Source organism: Pelodiscus sinensis, chromosome 1 (assembly GCF_052426305.1).
Source record: "Pelodiscus sinensis isolate ZL-2025 chromosome 1, ASM5242630v1, whole genome shotgun sequence".
NCBI classification, from domain to species: domain Eukaryota; kingdom Metazoa; phylum Chordata; order Testudines; family Trionychidae; genus Pelodiscus; species Pelodiscus sinensis.
Window position 1 is genome coordinate 66,565,723 of NC_143052.1, and position 18,544 is coordinate 66,584,266.

The following is an 18,544-nucleotide window of genomic DNA, read 5'->3' on the forward strand; positions in this document are numbered from 1 at the left end:
AGATCCTTTTGTAGCTCATTGCAGTCTGCTTTGGACTTAAGTATCTTGAGCATTTTTATATCATCTGCAAATTTTGCCACCTCACTGTTTATCCCTTTTTCCAGATCATTTATGAATACTTTGAATAGTACTGCTCCAAGTACAGACCACTGGGAGGCACCATTATTAACCCCTCTCCATTCTGAAAACTGACAACTTATTCCTAACTTTGTTTCCTGTCTTTTAACCAGGTACTGTGCCAATCTATGGGAAGACCTTCCCTCTTATCCCATGACAGCTTACTTTGCTTAAGAGCCATTGGCAAGGGACTGCACTCAGGCTAGAAGGGAAACTCCATTAGCTCCTCCCTTGTGCAGACAGCTTTGGATGGTGTATGCTAAGTCGCTTGTAGAGTAGTAAAAGTCTGAAGCACTGAAATTATGAAGGATTAGAAGAGCAGTGTTCTAACATCCCGAGTGAGAAGGTGGCTGGCATATGAAAAAATGTTTTTTTATCATTTCTATTTTCACTTTAACCTACATTAAAAGAAATCAGATCTTGGGATAAGGCTTACCTCCATTTGGAAGAGAAGTAGCTGGAACTCCAAGGAGGCAGGAAGTTTTACAAGGGCCCTGATCAGAGTGACTTCTATGCATTAGCTGTTTGGGATTATTGAGTGCTGCTTCTTGTTAGCTGGCTACTTTATACCTGATCCTGCCCCTTTGAAGTCAGCGGGAGGTTTACCATTGACTTCAACAGGATCGAGCCCTTTGGCTTTAGTCTCCTCATGATGTAACCCTCCAAGACTCAGTCGTCTAAAGTTTGAGATAGGAAAGTAGGACAGGCATATAGGAGGTGTACAAAAGGTACAGTTTTAGAGGGTTGGGTTGGGGTGAGGGACAGATGATGGAAAGGAGCAGATAAATCAAAGTGACTGGGGAAAATGGAAACAAGAAATTTTGGCACTAACAGCTGACTGTCAAAGAGTTCATGGATGTAACATGGAGATGTAACAAGCCCCATACTGAGCAAAGGCAGAAGAGAAAGGAGAGTGTCCCCTACTTACAGGAAGGCTGATCACACCTCTATGCAGCTGCTAGAGCTGCCCATCACAGACACATACACCCACAGTTGTGACCAACCAGGAAAACAAGCCCCTTTATAAAGGAGGGAGAACAGAGACGGAAAGGGAGGCAGAAAAGCCTGGAATAGTAGAGGGTTAATTACTTCCAAGCTAGGCTGCTTCTGAGTAAATCAACAAAGAAACAAAAGAAGAACACAAGCTCTGGAGGTTAAGCACTGATAGACTCAGTTTAAGTCAAGAATTTCTGGACTGGTTGAATTGAAGGGGACCAGTTAGGAAAAGTTGGGTTCCCTAGACAGATTGCACCAAGAGCACCTGACAGTCAGTCATTTTGCTTATTTGTTATATCCTGTTTTGTCTAGCTAAAGCTTCAGACTAAACAGAGGATACAGCAATGTTGTATTTGGTATACATTTCCCCCCTCTTGTTCTTTCTTTCAGGATCCACACTGCAATGCTATTTCAGGATAATGGAGTATCTCGAAATAGCTATCCTGCATCTTAACAGCAAACCCATTATTTTTGGCTCGCTATTCCAACGTTCCCATAAACCTCATTCTGTGAGGCATAAGGGATGTTTTGGAATAGCTCTTTATTTCAAAATTTGGCACTTTGTACACAGTGCCAAATGACAAAATAAGATACACAATTCATGCAGCTCAAATTGTGTAGCTTATTTTCAGTTACAGTTCAGTGTAGAAGTACCCTAAGGCACGCAATATATGGTAAATCCATTTTATCTTTACAGTTCAAATGTTTTATTTAAATGGGGCTCGGGTCTGAAGTTGTTACTTTTAGGACGAATATGGGTATGTTTGCTGCAGTAAGAACAGAAGGATTGGTCTATATTAATACCCTAGAGGAGGGTAATTAAATAGTATTGTCTTCCAAACCTAGAATATAGGCTACATGGTGATTACTAGAGCTGAGTGAATAATCACAAGTCATTTGACCAGTTTACCATTATTTTCTCATTTGCCAACTGTCCACAGATCACAATAGTACTGGCTTCATGGATAATTATTTTTGCTATTTCCTCTGTGTTAGCGAGGACCTTTCATCTTTTTCACCAACAGCTACCAGATCTTCTAACTACCAAGTAATCTCCAGGAAATAAACTGCTGGTGCAACTCTATAATACTGCCACTTCAAAAATCAGTTTTAAAATCAGAGTGGGAGCTTTTGAGAATTTCTCCCTTACTTACAATTGTAACTCATGCAAAACTCAAGAGGCCCAGCAACTTTGTCATCTGGTTCCGAGTAGATTAGTGATAAACTGAATCATAGAACATTTGTAATTTGTCTAATTCAATAACCCCCCCCCCCCACCCTGAAATATATGCACTTAAACCAAACAGTTGAGATCTTCTCTTCTTGTCCTCCATTTCTGCATATGCTCCTTTCACTTCTCCTTACTAAGGCTAGCTGGATAAGAACTCCGTTTCCTGAAAAAAATGTGAGGTTTTGAAATTTGGTTTCATTCCATATGGGAATGAAACAAAAGCCTTTTGAAACTTTTCCCTAAAAAACAGAGAGAAGACAATGCCCTTGTAGGAAGAGCTGATAGCCTGGAGGTTAAAGCACTCTCCTGGGATATGTGAGTAAGCAGAGCAAGGACTTGAACCTCTGACTCCTACATCCAGAGGGAGTATCTTGGGCAGTATCTCTGTCTCTTTGGGCTGATTAATATTTAATTATTTATGCAAAGTGAAACTGACCCAACAGCAGAGATTGTGAGAGACTCGCTCCAGGATGACCAATACTGGGATGTGCAAGACCAAGTTTCAAGTCCCTGCTCTAAAATCAGGCAGAGCTTAGATCAGGCCTGGGCAAAATATGCCCAAAAACCCCAGATCTGGCCCAAAGGTGCTGCGGGGAGCCCCAGGCGGGCTCCTCACTTGCCTTCCCTCACCCAAATGCTGCTCAGAAATGTGGCTGCTGGGTGGTTTCACTTTAAAATCTGTGGCTATGTCTACACTTTGGATTTTCTTGTGGAAGAGGATATGCAAATGGAATGCTCATTTGCATATCTTCTTCCGATTCTTTTTGTGGAAGAACTTTTGCCGCTAAAAAGCCCCATGGAGACGTGGCCATTTGTTGGAAAACGCCCCCTTTTTGCAAGATCCCTTATTCCTCAAAAATCAAGGTTTACAGGATCTTGCAAAAAAGTTTTTTTTCTGACAAATGGCCACGTCTACACAGGGCTTTTTAGCAGCAAAACCTCTTCCATAAAAAGAATTGGAAGAAGATATGCAAATGAGCACCCATTTGCATATCCTCTTCCACAAAAAAAATGCAGTGTAGATATAGTCCGTGAGCCCAGAGGGAAGGAGGAAAGGTTTTAGGAGCTGCTCCCACTTCCAGCACAATCCTATTAGCCGGGTTTTGGCCAGAGGCTGGGCATTGGGAGCTGCCTGTTTCAATAACAAGCAGCCAAGAAGCACCACACTCCCCTCCCCTCCAGGGCTCATAGTTACTCACAGAGCACATGGCTGCAGCTTGTGTGGGGACAGGGCAGGCAGGGTGGTTGCTTCAGGAAAGTGCCAGGCTGCTGGCTGGTAAGTCTCCTGGCCAGAGCCTGCCTCTGGCATCTAGCCCCTCCCTGCTCCAACCCTCTGCTCCCTACTCCATATGCTCAAATCTTCTGCTGCCTTCCTGTACCTGTATCCCATCCCAGATCTGGCTCCCCAATCCCTGCCCCAGATCACAGTCCCTTCCTGCCCTCGCTCACAATCCAAACCACTGCACCTCAATCTCCTGCATCCCCTCCTCTACCCCAATTCCCTGCCCTAGGTCATAATCCAATTCTCTGAACCCTATTCCAGTGCCCCAGGTCACAACTGCCTCCTTTACTCAAACTCCCTCCCTTACCCCAAGCTCCCTTCAGCACCTAACCTCCATTGCAGACCCCGCACCTCCTCCATTAATATCACGGAAGAGTGTGGACCTCGACCACTTTCCAAATTCTTGGGGTGGCCCTCCCACCAAAAATTATTGCCCTCCTCTGTTTTAGATTTTAACCGGAATACCCTACATTTCAGCAGAGTGCCCTAAGCATGGGCCTATTCTGGGAGTTCCCTCCTTCCTACCCCCTCAAGTTTTCATCCTGGACCTGAGAAACCCTTCTAATTGATACATTTCCAGGAGCAGATTTTGTTTCAGAGAAGTGGCATCTCCAAACAAAAAAATGTGTTGTCAAAAAATTTCCAATTAACTCTACACAAAAACAGATCTTACTCCTAACACCATCTTTCCCTTCCTCCCAAGTTTCTGATCATACTTTCTAGCCTCCATTCTTCAAGTGCAATCCCTTTCCTGATATTTTTCTCTGTTCTTCAGCCATTTCACATACCCCAATCTCTCCTGTTTCCTATTTCTAGCACTGTACTGAGCCCAAAAGGCTGCTAGTTTCCTGCATCCACTTTGCTTATTTTATACAAAGTCTATGTTGTTGATTCAGTAGATCTAACAACCCTGGAAGCTTTCTTGAAATTTCACAGCCATGTGAGCCTTCCATGGATCAGTGTGTCCAGAATTGTGTTTTTGACCTGGAGAAGAAGATCTTAAGGGCACATCTACACTGCAGTGCTATTTTGAAATAACAGAATGTGCATCTACACAGCAAGCCCATTATTTCAAAATAATTTTGAAATAACAGGACTCTTATTCTGACTTCTGTAACTCTCATTTCACGAGTAAGGGAAATCGAAGGAAGAGTGTTCTTTCAACTTCCTACTGTGTAGACAGTGCCTAAAGCTGAGTTAAGCTTCTTTGACTTCAGCTATGCAATTAACATAGCTGAAGTTGCATATCTTAATTTGACTTTAGCCTGTAGTATAGATGGACTCTAAGGGTACGTCTAGACTACATGCCTCTGGCGACAGAGGCATGTGGATTAGGCTACCCGACAGAGTAAAATGAAGCGGCGATTTGAATAATCGTCGCTTCATTTAAATTTACATGGCTGCCGCGTTGAGCCGACAAACAGCTGATCAGCTGTTTGTCGGCTCAGCGCGATAGTCTGGACGCTCCCCTGCCGACATCAAAGGGAGTTGTCGACAACCCAGGTATGCCTCATCCCAGGAGGCATACCTGGGTTGTCGACAACTCCCTTTGATGTCGGCAGGGGAGCGTCCAGACTATCGCGCTGAGTCGACAAACAGCTGATCAGCTGTTTGTCGGCTCAACGCGGCAGCCATGTAAATTTAAATGAAGCGGCGATTATTTAAATCGCCACTTCATTTTACTCTGTCGGGTAGCCTAATCTACATGCCTCTGTCGCCAGAGGCATGTAGTCTAGACGTACCCTAAGAGATTTCAGGTCTATCCTGAAAGTGACTGAGTACCATCACCTTTCACTGATGTTAGTGGGAGTTTATGATACTGAACAACTCATGGAGGCACACAGACTTGCAAGATTGGCTCCTTGATGGTGGAATTTGGTCTAACCAACCGGCAAACTTGCTGAAATGGATTTTGTGAGGTGGCAAAGGAAGAAAAGGCCTGGGTTGGATTAAGAAATCACTTTTGACTGGTTAGGGACCCAATTGATCTTGACCTTCACGAAGAGTTGTCTATAGATGGGTAGAACCAATTTTGCATCTGAACACTTGTAAGAAGTCAGATTTGAAACTGAGATCCAAATTCAAACTTTCTGGGAGCTCAGAATATTCATATTTGGTTGTAGATTAGACCTATTGTAGAGATAATTGTAGTTGTTGGGTTTGGAGCTTGTCCCATCTCAAATTTGGTTAGAGGTTTGGATAGAGATTCAGCTTGTCTTTCTTTTGTTTTGCAAGACTGAATCATTCCTTTGCCAAAATCTCCCATATCTTTCATGCATGATAAGTACCACATAAGCAAAGAGTGCTACCAAAGACTAGAATAATTTGCATCTATTCCAATTCTGAAGACATTACTCAATCTTTCTATGTAACCTGAATAAAGACTAAAGCTAGCATTTTCCAACATGAGTCTCTAAAGCTTTCATTTTAAAAAATGAGGAGTAACATTAGTTCGAACCAAGGGGTTTGGTTCAAACTCATGTGTCCCGGCATGTACTTTCACTTTCGAAACAGCTGTTCAGCAGAGTAATGCACTGGCGAGATCATGCTAATGAAGTGCGGGATATTTAAATCCCCACTTCATTAGCAATTTCGGTCACCTACATTTGCATCCCTAGTTTGAACTAGGGTGCAAGTGTAGATACCCAGAGAGACCCTAGGGCTGGGTCAAATAGCATTATGATTTTGCTATAGTTTTCAGTGTTCTATACTTTTATGGAGAAAGTTGCATCGTTCTGTACTTAAGTCTGTTCTTTACAGTTTTTGTCATGATATTATAAAACACATGGAATTAGTACCTGCTGCATGCTTAGAAATTGTGAGTTATCTGATGACAATGGTAATTGAAACATATTGTACTATGGATTTTTCAGTAGAACGCCACAAAGAAGTCCATGAGGACATTAGCGTCAAAATGGAAGGCCTAACAGAACCCCCCAAATGCATTTCAGTGTCATATATTGTATGCGTATGTTTATATTTTTAAAAATAAATGCTCAAGAAATATGGTTCCAAAGTTGGTAAGCTGACTCAAGAAACATCAAATTACTACCAGCCAACCCACTTTCCCTCTCCAATCTTATCTCCAATATGCATTCCATAAACACAACAATATATTAGGTGTCCTCTTGATCTCTTTTCCATTCTGACTGATTCCATAGGTATATATCTTTATGGTATTGCTCAGTAGTAAACTTATGTAAGCCTTTGTAGCACTAAGCCTAATCTTATTAAATATGGTAAACCAGATGTGAATCAAGCCCAAAACATGTAATGTAAAATAGATTACAAAAATAATAGTAACTGACAAAGAAGTTTTATAACAACTCAGGGATTTTGTTTTAATCTTCCCAAAAAACTTCAGATGGTCATATGACACATTATTATATCTATTTTAAAGAAATTTTTTAAGGATGGAATAAATCACACGTGATGCAGCATATTGTCTTTGTAATAAAGAGTTGGCTAGCTAGGTCATTATGATTTACTTTAGTGCATTGCTAAATCACAGCACAGAACAATACTGCAAAGTGCTCCTGCGAACTCTAAGGCTGCGTCTACACTGCAATGCTAGCTTGAAATAATCTATGCAATTTGAGCAACACAAATTGCGTACCTTATTTTGAGCTTACTTTGAGATAGTCTATTTCAAAATTATGAAATAAACTGTTATTCTGACAAGTCCCATAACCCTTGTGGAATGAAGTTTACCGGGACATCAGAATAGCGCGCCCGTTATTTCGATTACATTTTGAAGTAATGGACGTGCTGTCAAGACGCAGAAAACGCTATTTGGGGATACTGGTAGTATCCCAAAATAGTGCCGCAGTGTAGACATACTTTAACAGACCCCAAAACAAGAGTTGTGAACATATTATTAAACAACACTCAGATCCTTTCTAGCCACATTTTATGTTCTAACTGTGTCGAAGCAAAAACATGCTCCTCTGTGTTTAGGCAGCTAACAAACAGCTTTATTAATTAATAAAGCACAGCATGAGCCAAACGTGGTCACAGCAGAGCCGGGCCCAGTAAGGCTGCTAATACAATCAATCCTAGTATCTTTATACCCTTAGCCAAACAGTCTGACGTCAGGGCATCCAATTACAGAAATCCTCAATTAAATTTGGAAAAACAAAGCCTTATCAACAAGATGGCGTACAGGTACGAGGGAGTACATCTCCTGTCCCAACCAGCCCAATTAACACATACCAATAGCCCGTCCTGTAGGCCTCTTCTCACGGGGTGACAGAAAGTTCACTCTGGTCTACGTGCTTGAGAGAAAAGCTGAAATGGTTTCTGATATACAAGATGGCTTCTAGCTAAACATAAAATAGCTTCTACAACTGTATATAAATACTTACCATGTACGAAGGTAAACACACAGGAAAATGCATCTTAAAATTAGTATTTCCAAAGATTTGGATTCAGTTCATTACACTGTGAATTTTGTATTTGTTACCAGGATTATTTCCCATATTGGTATAGTGATGCTACTTCATGAGCAATGGAATATGTAGGCTATTTGTTCATTGGGAACAAACATTCAGGTTATCAGTGAAGTAGTACTACATCTATCCAATTTTTCAGATGACTTGTGCCCCTTTTGGTATATTTTTTTAAATATGCATGTCTATAAAGTGGATGAGGAAGAGGATCTGGAGAGTTTGATGTTGGTATTGAAAGCAGCACTAAAATTATATTCTTCTCTTTTTGGGAAGCAAATAGCACAAGAATCTGGTGGGATTAAGTCTATACATACAAATTTGGGCCCCAAATATCAACCAGATAACTAGAGCAACCCACTAAATTTTAGAAAGTCAGGTATCATGGCTGTCTTAAAATTATTCTTTTTAAGGCACTCTGATTTTGGATTCTGAGCAATCTTTTAAGCTCCCAGGAGAAAATGTAATTTTTCTTAAAGTGAGAGTGGGTGCAAGAGAGACAGGATTGTTACCATAATTACCAAGACACTGCCTGAAAGGAGAAGCTCACCTTTGTGTGGACACAGATTTTCATAGGTAGAGTTTCCTTTGTCGTCGATACTTATTTGCTTCCAGCTATGAGGGTATTTCTTACCCATCTTGATCATTACCTTCGGGCCTTGTTTGGAGAGAAAGAGAGAGCTATTTGCCACCTGGAGGAGGCCTTCCTTTTTGTGGCAGGTCCAGCTGGGTGCCTGAGGGCAGTCTATGAAGATGCTGCGGGATGATGCAGCAGAGGACTTGGAGATGCCCAAACACTGGCCAGATTTAACATGGAGCAGTTTCTCATAGTCTGTCCACATCCACTGCTGGTTTGGATCCGTCAGATTGCAGTTGCTCACTAACGCTGTTTTGCCTCTAAAAAGGCATTGCTGTTTCTGGACATGGATAATCAGAAACCCTCCTGGAAGATGAAAAACCCATAAAAATGCAGCAAATCATATGTGGCATTTAAAAATGAATCCCAATTACTTCAAAATAATCCTCCTTTTTTCTTTCCCACTTTCTGTGTATCTCAGCTTTTTATGACTGGCACCAGCAGAAATTATTTTAAAAGCCACAAAATCACAATTGTTTGGTCAGGGAAATGCGAAGAGAGAGAATGCAACAAACCCTGACTTTCTACTTAAAAACAAAAGAAATCTAACTTGAATTAAAATATGGGTTATTGACTTTCACTTCACTTCTGAAAACCCTGTCCCTCCTCTTCCAATACACAGAGATCCATTAGCCTTCCTTACTCTCACCTTAAATTAAATTCACTGTACATAACTGGAAATTGATTTTTTAAAACAAATCTTAGTATTTGGTGGAGGAGGGTGACAGAAAAGGTGACTTACAACATCTGTGTGCCTCTACAGAGCTGTGTGAAAAAGGATGGGAACTTTTGACTGATATGAACTCTGTGTATCTTACACACCTAAATACATTGACTCCTCCAGTCATTACTTTGTAACTATCTCACTATAGATCAGATTGATTCTTTTATTATCCCAGTTTATATGTATAGAGCCAATGATAAAATGAAGAGAAGAAAAAATCATTCATTGAAATCAAATTTCCCCAACCCCAAAAGCCCATTTGTTATTAAGAACAGAATTGGAAGGTTCACTAGCAATCTCAATTTGACTCTCATTTCATTGATCACGTTTTATTGCAAGTCAGTTAATTCATCAAAACTTAAGGCTCCACTCGATAAACAAAATCATTTCAAAACAAAACACGTAACTTCTTTTGTTTCTTCATTCACACTTTTTTATGGCGTAGGACATAAAACTGTTCTAAGTGCCCATAGAAGCTTTAGGTTTGGTAAGTTTCACAAAGCCTTACTAAGTAATCTGAATCTCTCTTCAAAGAAATCTAGCTCAGGATTCTGCCACAGAACTGTCTAGTTGAAGATATTTTTTAAAAGGTATTCAAGGAGAGACCGTTTATTTTCCTTTGGAGAGAAATCTAAACAGTACGGGCTTTGTTGGCCCAGCCCTCCCCCTCCATCTCTCTTATATAAACTCAGGCTGAGAAGTGGCTCCATTTCCACAGCACTGAATAAGTTTCAACACCCCTTAGGAGCCCTGGTTAGTGACACAATGGGAACTGGAATGGAGGATAGACACCGGGCGATGTGCTTACCTGAGATCTTGAAGGCCAGGAAGGTAAAAATCAGGACATGAAGTAAGGGATCCATTTTCCAGCTAACAACTCCCCATGCTTCTGTTTAAAAAAAACCACACACACACACACACGCAACACACACACACACACACACAAAATCACCACCTCAGATAAGTGAAGTGAAGGCTAGGAAGGAAATGTGCCTTCACAGGAGGAAAAGTCAGTGACGAGCATTTCCTTCTATTCAATAGTTTTGGGGAATTTCATACCAGTTTGTCCTTTCATATGATTCTTCAGAGTTTACAGACTCTGATTTATTTTGGAAAAACCCAAGCAAAAAGGGGATAGATTTTGAAACTACCAGTGCTCGCTCACACACAAATAAAAAACATGCTTCAACATCTGAATAAAGTGCTGGATTAAAAATATAAGGAACAGAGATTGTAATTTCATGTAACTGACCACTCATAAAACATTCCATGGCTGAATGTGGTTTGGCTAGTGATGAATAAATACATACTAGCCTATCAATTTTTCACCATTCACAGTTTCTAGAATATGTTGCGAGTCCATCAAGCAAAATCACATTATTAGATATCATTTCCAACTCCTCTGTGAGTTCTGAAAACTATAATATTGTGGGAGTACTAATCTATGAGTTCTTCTCATTGTACACTCCCACTATGGGATCAAATTATGTTGACTTTTCGTCAACATTGTCTGATCCATGTTGCCTACATACAGTGAGAGTTTGCCTTAATGAAAAGCTGGGTAAAGGCCTCAAAGATTTGACCTCCAAATGGCCAGAAGCCAGCATAGAATTAACTAGAGCAGATTGGGCTATATTTGCCTTATCAGGGTATCATGATAATGGTAATGGTTACTTACTGTAGGCAATAAACCTCCAGATGCACTAACTATTTTGTATCAAGGGTAGTTTATTGTCAGTATGAAGCAAAGTCAACATCACTGAATTAAAAACTGATTTAATCCTAGTTGCTGTAAGTAGTTATGCTAGATTTACATTTCTCTTAATGAACAAATCTTTGCAGAAATATAAGGAAACATTCATAAAAACATTTTTTTGTATAACTTCCTGTAACAGAACAGCTCCTCTTTCCAAAGGCATCCATCTCTTAACAGAAGTGATACAACAGGGAGATAACATATTCAAAAAATCCACTCTTAGTGAAAGATGGGCAAATATTTAAAATCCTTACCATTGAATATATACTATAAAGTTTCCTTTAAAAGTAAAATGACTCATACAGTTTACAAATACACTGGATTCAGGTCAGGAACAGAAGCAGTTTCTAACAGTATAGAGTACAATCAACAGTATAGAGTAATTACATACATATACATTGAATAACAGAGGTTGTGCTCTGTCACTGCATTATAGGACTTATTATAAATATGCATTAAATAGCTAAATAGTATGAAGAACAGATATTTCCATATAAAAGATAACCGCTTTTGAACAGTTTCCAAAACAAAAGGACTTTTCTTCTTAAATCCATAATTAATCACTTGCAACTTTAGCAGCAAGAGTTTTATGTGGCCAAGAAATAAGCTCACCACATAATAGGTAATAGCACTTAACAGGTACAGTTTAACAGCTGACAGTCCATTCACAAGACAGAGTTGGCAAATGTTAAAGCATTTATACACTTAGAAAAACATTTCTTCTGAAGAAGTTCCAATTTCCATCTGACTGCAGCCGTAGCACATACATACGTTCTGTATAGCAGATATTATTACAGTAATAAATCCACCTTTTAGATATATACGTGAAATCCACATGTAGCATCAGTATAGTACCTTCTTTAAAAATCATTTCAGGATGCTTACAATATATTCATATACAGTAAGTGTCTGGCTATCTTTATAGTTTTGCCAAACCATCCATAGTCCTTTCACAAGTTGGCGTCAAAGCACCTCTCTCCACTGTAGTAAACTCCTTGACGAAGTTGCTGGTAGGTAATGAAACAAATTACCTCAAGAGACTGACATTCTGGTCCCCCTTCGTGGTTTCACTGGACTGCTTCTTCAGCGAGTCGACTTTCATACAGACTCAGTGCATGGTGCACAAATTCATATTGTTCACTGGTCTGAACCATTCCACCTCTGAAAAGAAAGTGCAATAGAATGAAATCTTATTTCTTAAAAATCAAACAAATCTGCTCTCGTGCTAAGAACCAGAAAACACGTGAGGTCAAATCCTGAGGTCTATTCTGAGTTTTAATTTCAGTGAGAGTTTGTCTGAGCAAATGGCAGTTTGGCCTGAGTAGTGCTCTTCAAGTGATATTTGTCTTGTTATTACATCATGACTATCCAACCCTGACACAACAGATGTATGAGCTGTAGGGAAACATTTAGCTGGCAGGTAAGCTGTTAAAATCCAGATTTCAAACCCAATGCAATTATGGGGAATCTCCCGAAAAGCAATGAACACGCTGTATTTTAAGCACGACTAAGATTAGATATGTCATAAAAAGCTTAGTCACTTGGGGCAGATTCTGACACCCTTTATTCAAGTTGAGTTCTGGACTCACAGAGCAGCCCCATTGATTTTATTGGGGTTGTTGGAGGAATGAGGTGCTACTTAGCATGAGTAAGGGTAAGAGAATCTGGCCCAGTGTGCACAGACTTCATTCTTCTTCATATCCTAAAAATGTAACCTATGGTGACCCTTAGATCACATGTGCAGAGACCAGCTCTTCCTGTCCTCTTTCTAACGCCTACAATGCATCCGGTCTAAACAGCAGACAGAGAAGAAATTTTACAGCGGTGACTCATTTCTGCGCCAGCAATGCAACTTAGTTTAACTTGAGCATAAAAAAGTGCTCAGTGCAGTCAGTTTGGATCAGCTACTTACACCTAATATAGCTGTATGATAGCTCAGCTGGTAGCACTGGGGCTTTCAGGAATCCCACAGTAGGACCTAAACTATCCAGTGTTGAAAGTGAGTGAGGAGATGCTGTGCCAGATGGAATACTGGCTGAGGCTGTACTGCAGTACTAGCATTGTCTTTCAGATAACAAACATGGGCCAGGGCCCCTCACACATTTGGGACCCAGACACAGTAGGTGCTATTGCAACTCCAAAATGTTAAAAACAACTGCAACCTGATCACTGCAGAGACATCCTTGCCTCCCTTCCCAAGCTTGCATCAAGCCAGCTACTTGGAGCAGATGTGTGTGCCTGTCTGGGAAGGAAGGATGTGGCCCACAGGGAAAGGAAGATTCATACCTGCACTTCAAACTGCGTTTGCCAACCCTCATTGAATTAGGTGATTTCAGTGGGAGGCTTGCATCACACGGATGTAGAATCTGGCCTTTTTAAATACAAGGCTTGCTAGGCCACAGAAACTATCAGGTTAACACATTTTTTTAAATATCTGTGGTTTTTCTAACAGAAAAAAAAGACAATTGATAGGTAGACCTATTGTACCTATTGTAACACAATGTATTCAACAAGTAGCTTCTCTTATTTAAGATCTTCCTGTTGGCCTACCATTTTGAGGTCCTTTCAGTTTCTTCATTGCTACTGGATGTCCAAATAGCCATGAGACAAAAACTGCTTACTTCCAGCTGCAACTGGCAAGAAGACTCTACTCCTTAAACAGTATTGGGCTTGGCCATCGTGAGCCACATATTTGTGACTTCCAACCTTGATTATTGCTATCCATTATTCCTAGTAATGAAGCCACATAGCCTGAAAAATCTTTAGCTGACACAAAATGCAGCAGTTCATCTGCTCAGCAACAGAGACTGCCATAAGTACATCACTCTACGGCTTCTGTCTCAGCACTGGCTCCTTGATGAATATGGAGTACATTTCCAGGTCTCCTGGTTGATATTCTAAGTACTCCATGGAACTGACCCTAGATACTTATGGGATCACCTGTTCTTTCAGTGACCATGAACTCCTGCAACAGCTGCATTCCACTGGAATGAGGAAGCTGCTTTCCAGTCGTGGGGCGGAGGCTTGAAATTGGGACACAGAATTTTCACAAGAGCTGGCCCTAGATTGTGGAACTCACTCCCAGAAAAGAATGCCCATATGCCTCACATACACCACAGAGTAACACAGCCCAACTAATCAAGCCATCTCTCCTACAGATTGCAGTAGAAGAAAGAGATCACTATTGGTTCTTTTTGATTTGGGAGGCACTGAGATACTACAGTTCTGTATAATTATCTAGTTCAAGAGACTCATTTTTCTGTGTGAAATATTTGCAAAGAAATAGTGAAATTCCCAGTTTTACTGATTATTAAAAAGCTATCCATAGATTTCTTCAGTAAATAAGTCCTGGTTTGTAGATAATTTATAAACAGTTTGTTGGGAGCATTTGCCAGTCCTGCTTCGTCTGTGTGTGGGGGAACTATGCATATTATGTGGCATTGTTCCAGCTCTGTGACTGGATGATTTATGAAACTCACCCAAGAGTTGAGTAGCTTTCAAATTATATACTTGGGTGTAAAAGAACTGCAAATCTCAATTTGTGGTTATAAATTTCAAAATCTGCAGTAGTACTGGTTGGTTCTGCAGTTACATTCATTTTTAGAGCATTTATAAACTTAACAGTTGATGGATATTTTGGGCAATATTGTTGAAAATAAAGGTTCTTTCACTGGTATAGTTACTGAATGAGGAAACAAATATTGTTGTAGTGCGTCTGTTTAAAAATGCTAATGGAGTAGCATGAAAAAGAATATTTTGCTGCATTTCCCCAAGGCTGTACACACAGGGCTGTATCCCTGCTTGCAACAAGGCCCCGCCCCCTGTGCCTCCTAAGTTCTGGCCCTGCCTCCTCCTTCCTCACCCCCACTTGCAGCCCAAGCTGGAGCTCCTCCTCAGCTCCCCACTGCCCTTCAATTCTTCAAAGGTGGAGGGACCTGGCTTTGGAGCCAGCAGAGACATTGGGGAGCAGAGATACTGGGGGCAGAATCAGAAGCCCATGTAAGCAGATCAGTCTAGACAGTTGTGGGGAGTTCCAGACCCTCCAAACTACCCTTGGCAATGCTCCCTAGTGGACAGGGACACAGCCTGGGACTGCTCTTGGGCACCACAGCTCCCTTCTTACTCCTGCCACCCTCAGAGCTGGGTAATCAGCCAGCAGCCACTGGTCTCTCTGCTCTGCCTCCAGAGCTGGGTGGCTGGAGAACAATGGCTGCAACAGTGTGGCTATGGCAAATTTTGGGGTGGCCTTTCACCAGTGCTGCCCCTTGCTGTCCACCACCACAGGATCCTCCGACACTGGCGAGAATCTTCTGAGTAGCATTATATCAGTATTAGGGCCACTTTGCACCAACTTTGCAGCATAAAATAGCCACAGAACATGAGAGAATCTGTTAATCAAACTTGTTATAATTATTAACACAATATAAATAGTCATAAAATTGCAAACAAATACATTCTTTAACAAAAATACTTGAAAAGCTATTTTGTTCTTTACTCCTTTGTCAGGACCTGAATTTAGGGAGGAGACACATAGCAACAAGAGTTCATTAAAATACTGACACCTAAAGTGGCTGTGGACTTTATCAATAGCATCTAATACAGGTTAGCACCCACCCTAGATTAACACTTGGCTTTCCATATTAGACATATAGGAAATTCTTGCCAGAGAAACACAAAATCCCAAATTGAGATCCTGACAGAAAAGTAAAAAAGAAAAGACCTTTCAGGATATTGAAAAATGTAGTATGAAATTTTCAGAAGCATTTTGTGTTGGTCTAACTGTACTCCTACTGAAGTCCATGGTAAAACTCCCTTTGGCATCAGTGGGAGGAGAATTATGCAACTCCGAGTGCTTCTGAGTATTTCACACATACTTGTTTATCATTTTTTAATTGCCCCATAGATTATGTTCATGATTTAGCAATTTAAACTCTTCAATTCACCTTTAAGAACAGTGAATCCTTGAAAGTCCTGACACTTGCATGTTTCTTACCCAACTGTGACTTTTTTTGTTTTACACAGAGTGAAGGATGCAGGACACATTTCTACAAGAAGACAGAGTATTTCTGTGTTGTGAAGCTAACAGACAAATATATCAGATTGGAATGTAGCAGACGAGGATTGAAAATATGACATTGTGTTCTTTATCTGACTTACAATTCCATTGCAACTCACCTATCAACTCGTAACTGGCAGACAATGCTTAGTGCATCTACAACTCCTTCTTCCTTCAACTGGTGACAACCAATGGTGGTAGCAATAAAACATCCGGTTCTTCCTATACCAGCACTAAAAATAAAATTAAAGCAAAGGTGAATGGAGCTGACAGATACCAACCTGCACCCTTCACAGAAGTTGTTCTGTCATCACATATATAGAACTGAAAATACTCAACATGCACAAGAGAGACCCATTAGTGGTTAGGTACATGACCAAGGCTATGTCTAGACTGCAGGTTTCTTCTGGAAGAGATCTTCCAAAAAACCTCTACCGAAAGCGTGTGTCCACACTGCAAAAGCACATCGAAAAAGCACTCTGCTTTTTTGACAGATAGTGTCCACAATGAATGGATGCTATCTTGCATGTAAACTGTGATTACTATGGGCTGAATGGCCAGTAGAGCTCCTGTGCTTTTCCCTCTTTCCTCTTCTTGTGAAAGAATTCCCTCTTCCCTGTCCACACACCCTTCTTCCAAAAAAGCTCTTTTGGAAAAAGGCTTCTTCCTTGTAGAAAGAGGATTACCACCGCCAGAAAACCCCCTCCGTTTTTTCCATTTTTTTCCTGAAAGAATGCGATTGCAGTGTGGACGTAATTGAAGTTTTTCTGGAAAAATGCCATTTTCCCGAAAAAAAACCCCTCTGTAGTGTAGACATACCCTAACTCACCTTTTCCTCTAGGAAATGCATGCTCAGAGAGCAGCAACAGGTAAAGAGCTACGGGTTAGTTTGTGAAGCCCATATGTTTTCATTCTGCACAAAAGTGCACAGAGGGAGCAATGTTACACAAAATCTTTATAGCTCTAATGGGATTTGAGGAGTCTGAATATTCTCTGCTCCAGTTCAAGGAGCAATGTGAAGTGACCAAGCCCCACTCTTCATGGATCTTGCCCAGTTTGAGACTTTCTTTTACAGTCCTCTTCACACTAGCCATTCCTCTGTATCCAAAGTAACGCTGACAGGTAGAACCAAACCTTGGACCGCTAGAACTTACGAGCCTCTACAGCTTGAGCTAAAAGCCAGTTGGCTTTCACCTAAGGCCATAGAGCGAACTCATTCCCTCTCTCTCTAAGTACCATTACATGGGACAGTACACCATCCCCAGCAAGTGTGTGGGTTACCCAAGACCAGTAATTGTGTTCCCACTGTTCATCAGCCTCCTGTAGTGCTCTGCAATTCTGCAGCAGGGAGAGGGGTCAGTGCTGCAAGTCTCCACGTTCTGCTCCTTGTTTGCAGTCTGAGGGGAATGTGGAGGTGGATGGGTACCAGGAGACACAAAGGGTGCGTCTAAACTACATTCCTCTTTCGAAAGAGGAATGCAAATTAGGGAAATTAAAAATGTAAATGAAATGCAGATTTACAAATCTCATGCTTCATTTGCATAATTTCATCTGCGCTTTTTCAAAAAAGGTTTTTTTTTTTAAAAAAAAAAGCAATCTAGATGCGGGTCTTTAAAAAAACCGCTTTTTCGAAAGAACCCTGTAAACCTCATTTTTTTAGGAATAAGGGTTCTTTTTAAAAAGGGTTTTTTTTTCCAAAAGAACTGTGTCTAAACTGCTTTTTTTTTTTTCCCCAAAAAATCCTTTTTTGAAAAAGCAATCGGACATGATTACACAAAGGAAGCGCGAGATTTGTAAATCTGCACTTCATTTGCATTTTCAATTTCCCTCATTTGCATTCCTCTTTCGAAAGAAGAATGTTGTATAGACACATCCTAACTAGTTAAGTGACTGTCTACCTTAATTTATTCACTGGTTTAATGGGTATAATACCAGTAATGTACCTCAGAGGAGTGCTGTGAGGCTTAATTCCATTATTATCTGTAAAGTGTTTTGGGTGTCTTGGATGAAAGGTTGCAGTATGAGTGTTATTAGAATTCTATTTATGCAGTCCAGAGGGCCCCTATCTCAGACTCCTGGCCAATGTTCCCTCTAACCTTTTCCATCCATGTGTAGAATATATATTTTTATATGCATAGAGGAATATGCAAATGTGCACCACCAATAGAAACACAAAACCTATCTGAGGGTGCTTTGCTAATGAGCTGGGCGGCATTTGAATTTCTCCTAAGTGGCCGCACAAGTTCACCGCTTACAGGGAACTCTGCTCCTGGCAATGGAATTAAAGATGGGAATGTATC

General features: G+C 40.7%; 2 protein-coding genes across 4 annotated transcripts in view; both read right to left on the reverse strand.

Moving 5' to 3' along the window:
* Positions 1–10,399, reverse strand: part of PTPRB (protein tyrosine phosphatase receptor type B) — a 95,349-nt gene extending 84,950 nt beyond the window's left edge. The window contains exons 1-2 of the mRNA XM_006121563.5: positions 10,241–10,399; positions 8,622–9,014 (exon numbers count right to left, since the gene is read on the reverse strand). Of these exons, the coding sequence (XP_006121625.3) occupies positions 8,622–9,014; positions 10,241–10,295 (448 nt within the window). The 5' untranslated portion in view covers positions 10,296–10,399. The remainder of the gene's footprint in view (positions 1–8,621; positions 9,015–10,240) is intronic.
* Positions 10,400–11,140: 741 nt separating this feature from the next.
* The window catches only part of PTPRR (protein tyrosine phosphatase receptor type R), a 222,929-nt gene continuing 215,525 nt past the window's right edge, over positions 11,141–18,544 (reverse strand). For all 3 annotated transcript variants that reach the window (XM_075931784.2, XM_075931780.2, XM_006121562.5), the window contains 2 exons: positions 16,364–16,477; positions 11,141–12,349 (listed from right to left, as the gene is read on the reverse strand). In XM_075931784.2, the coding sequence (XP_075787899.1) occupies positions 12,256–12,349; positions 16,364–16,477 (208 nt within the window). In that variant the 3' untranslated portion in view covers positions 11,141–12,255. The remainder of the gene's footprint in view (positions 12,350–16,363; positions 16,478–18,544) is intronic.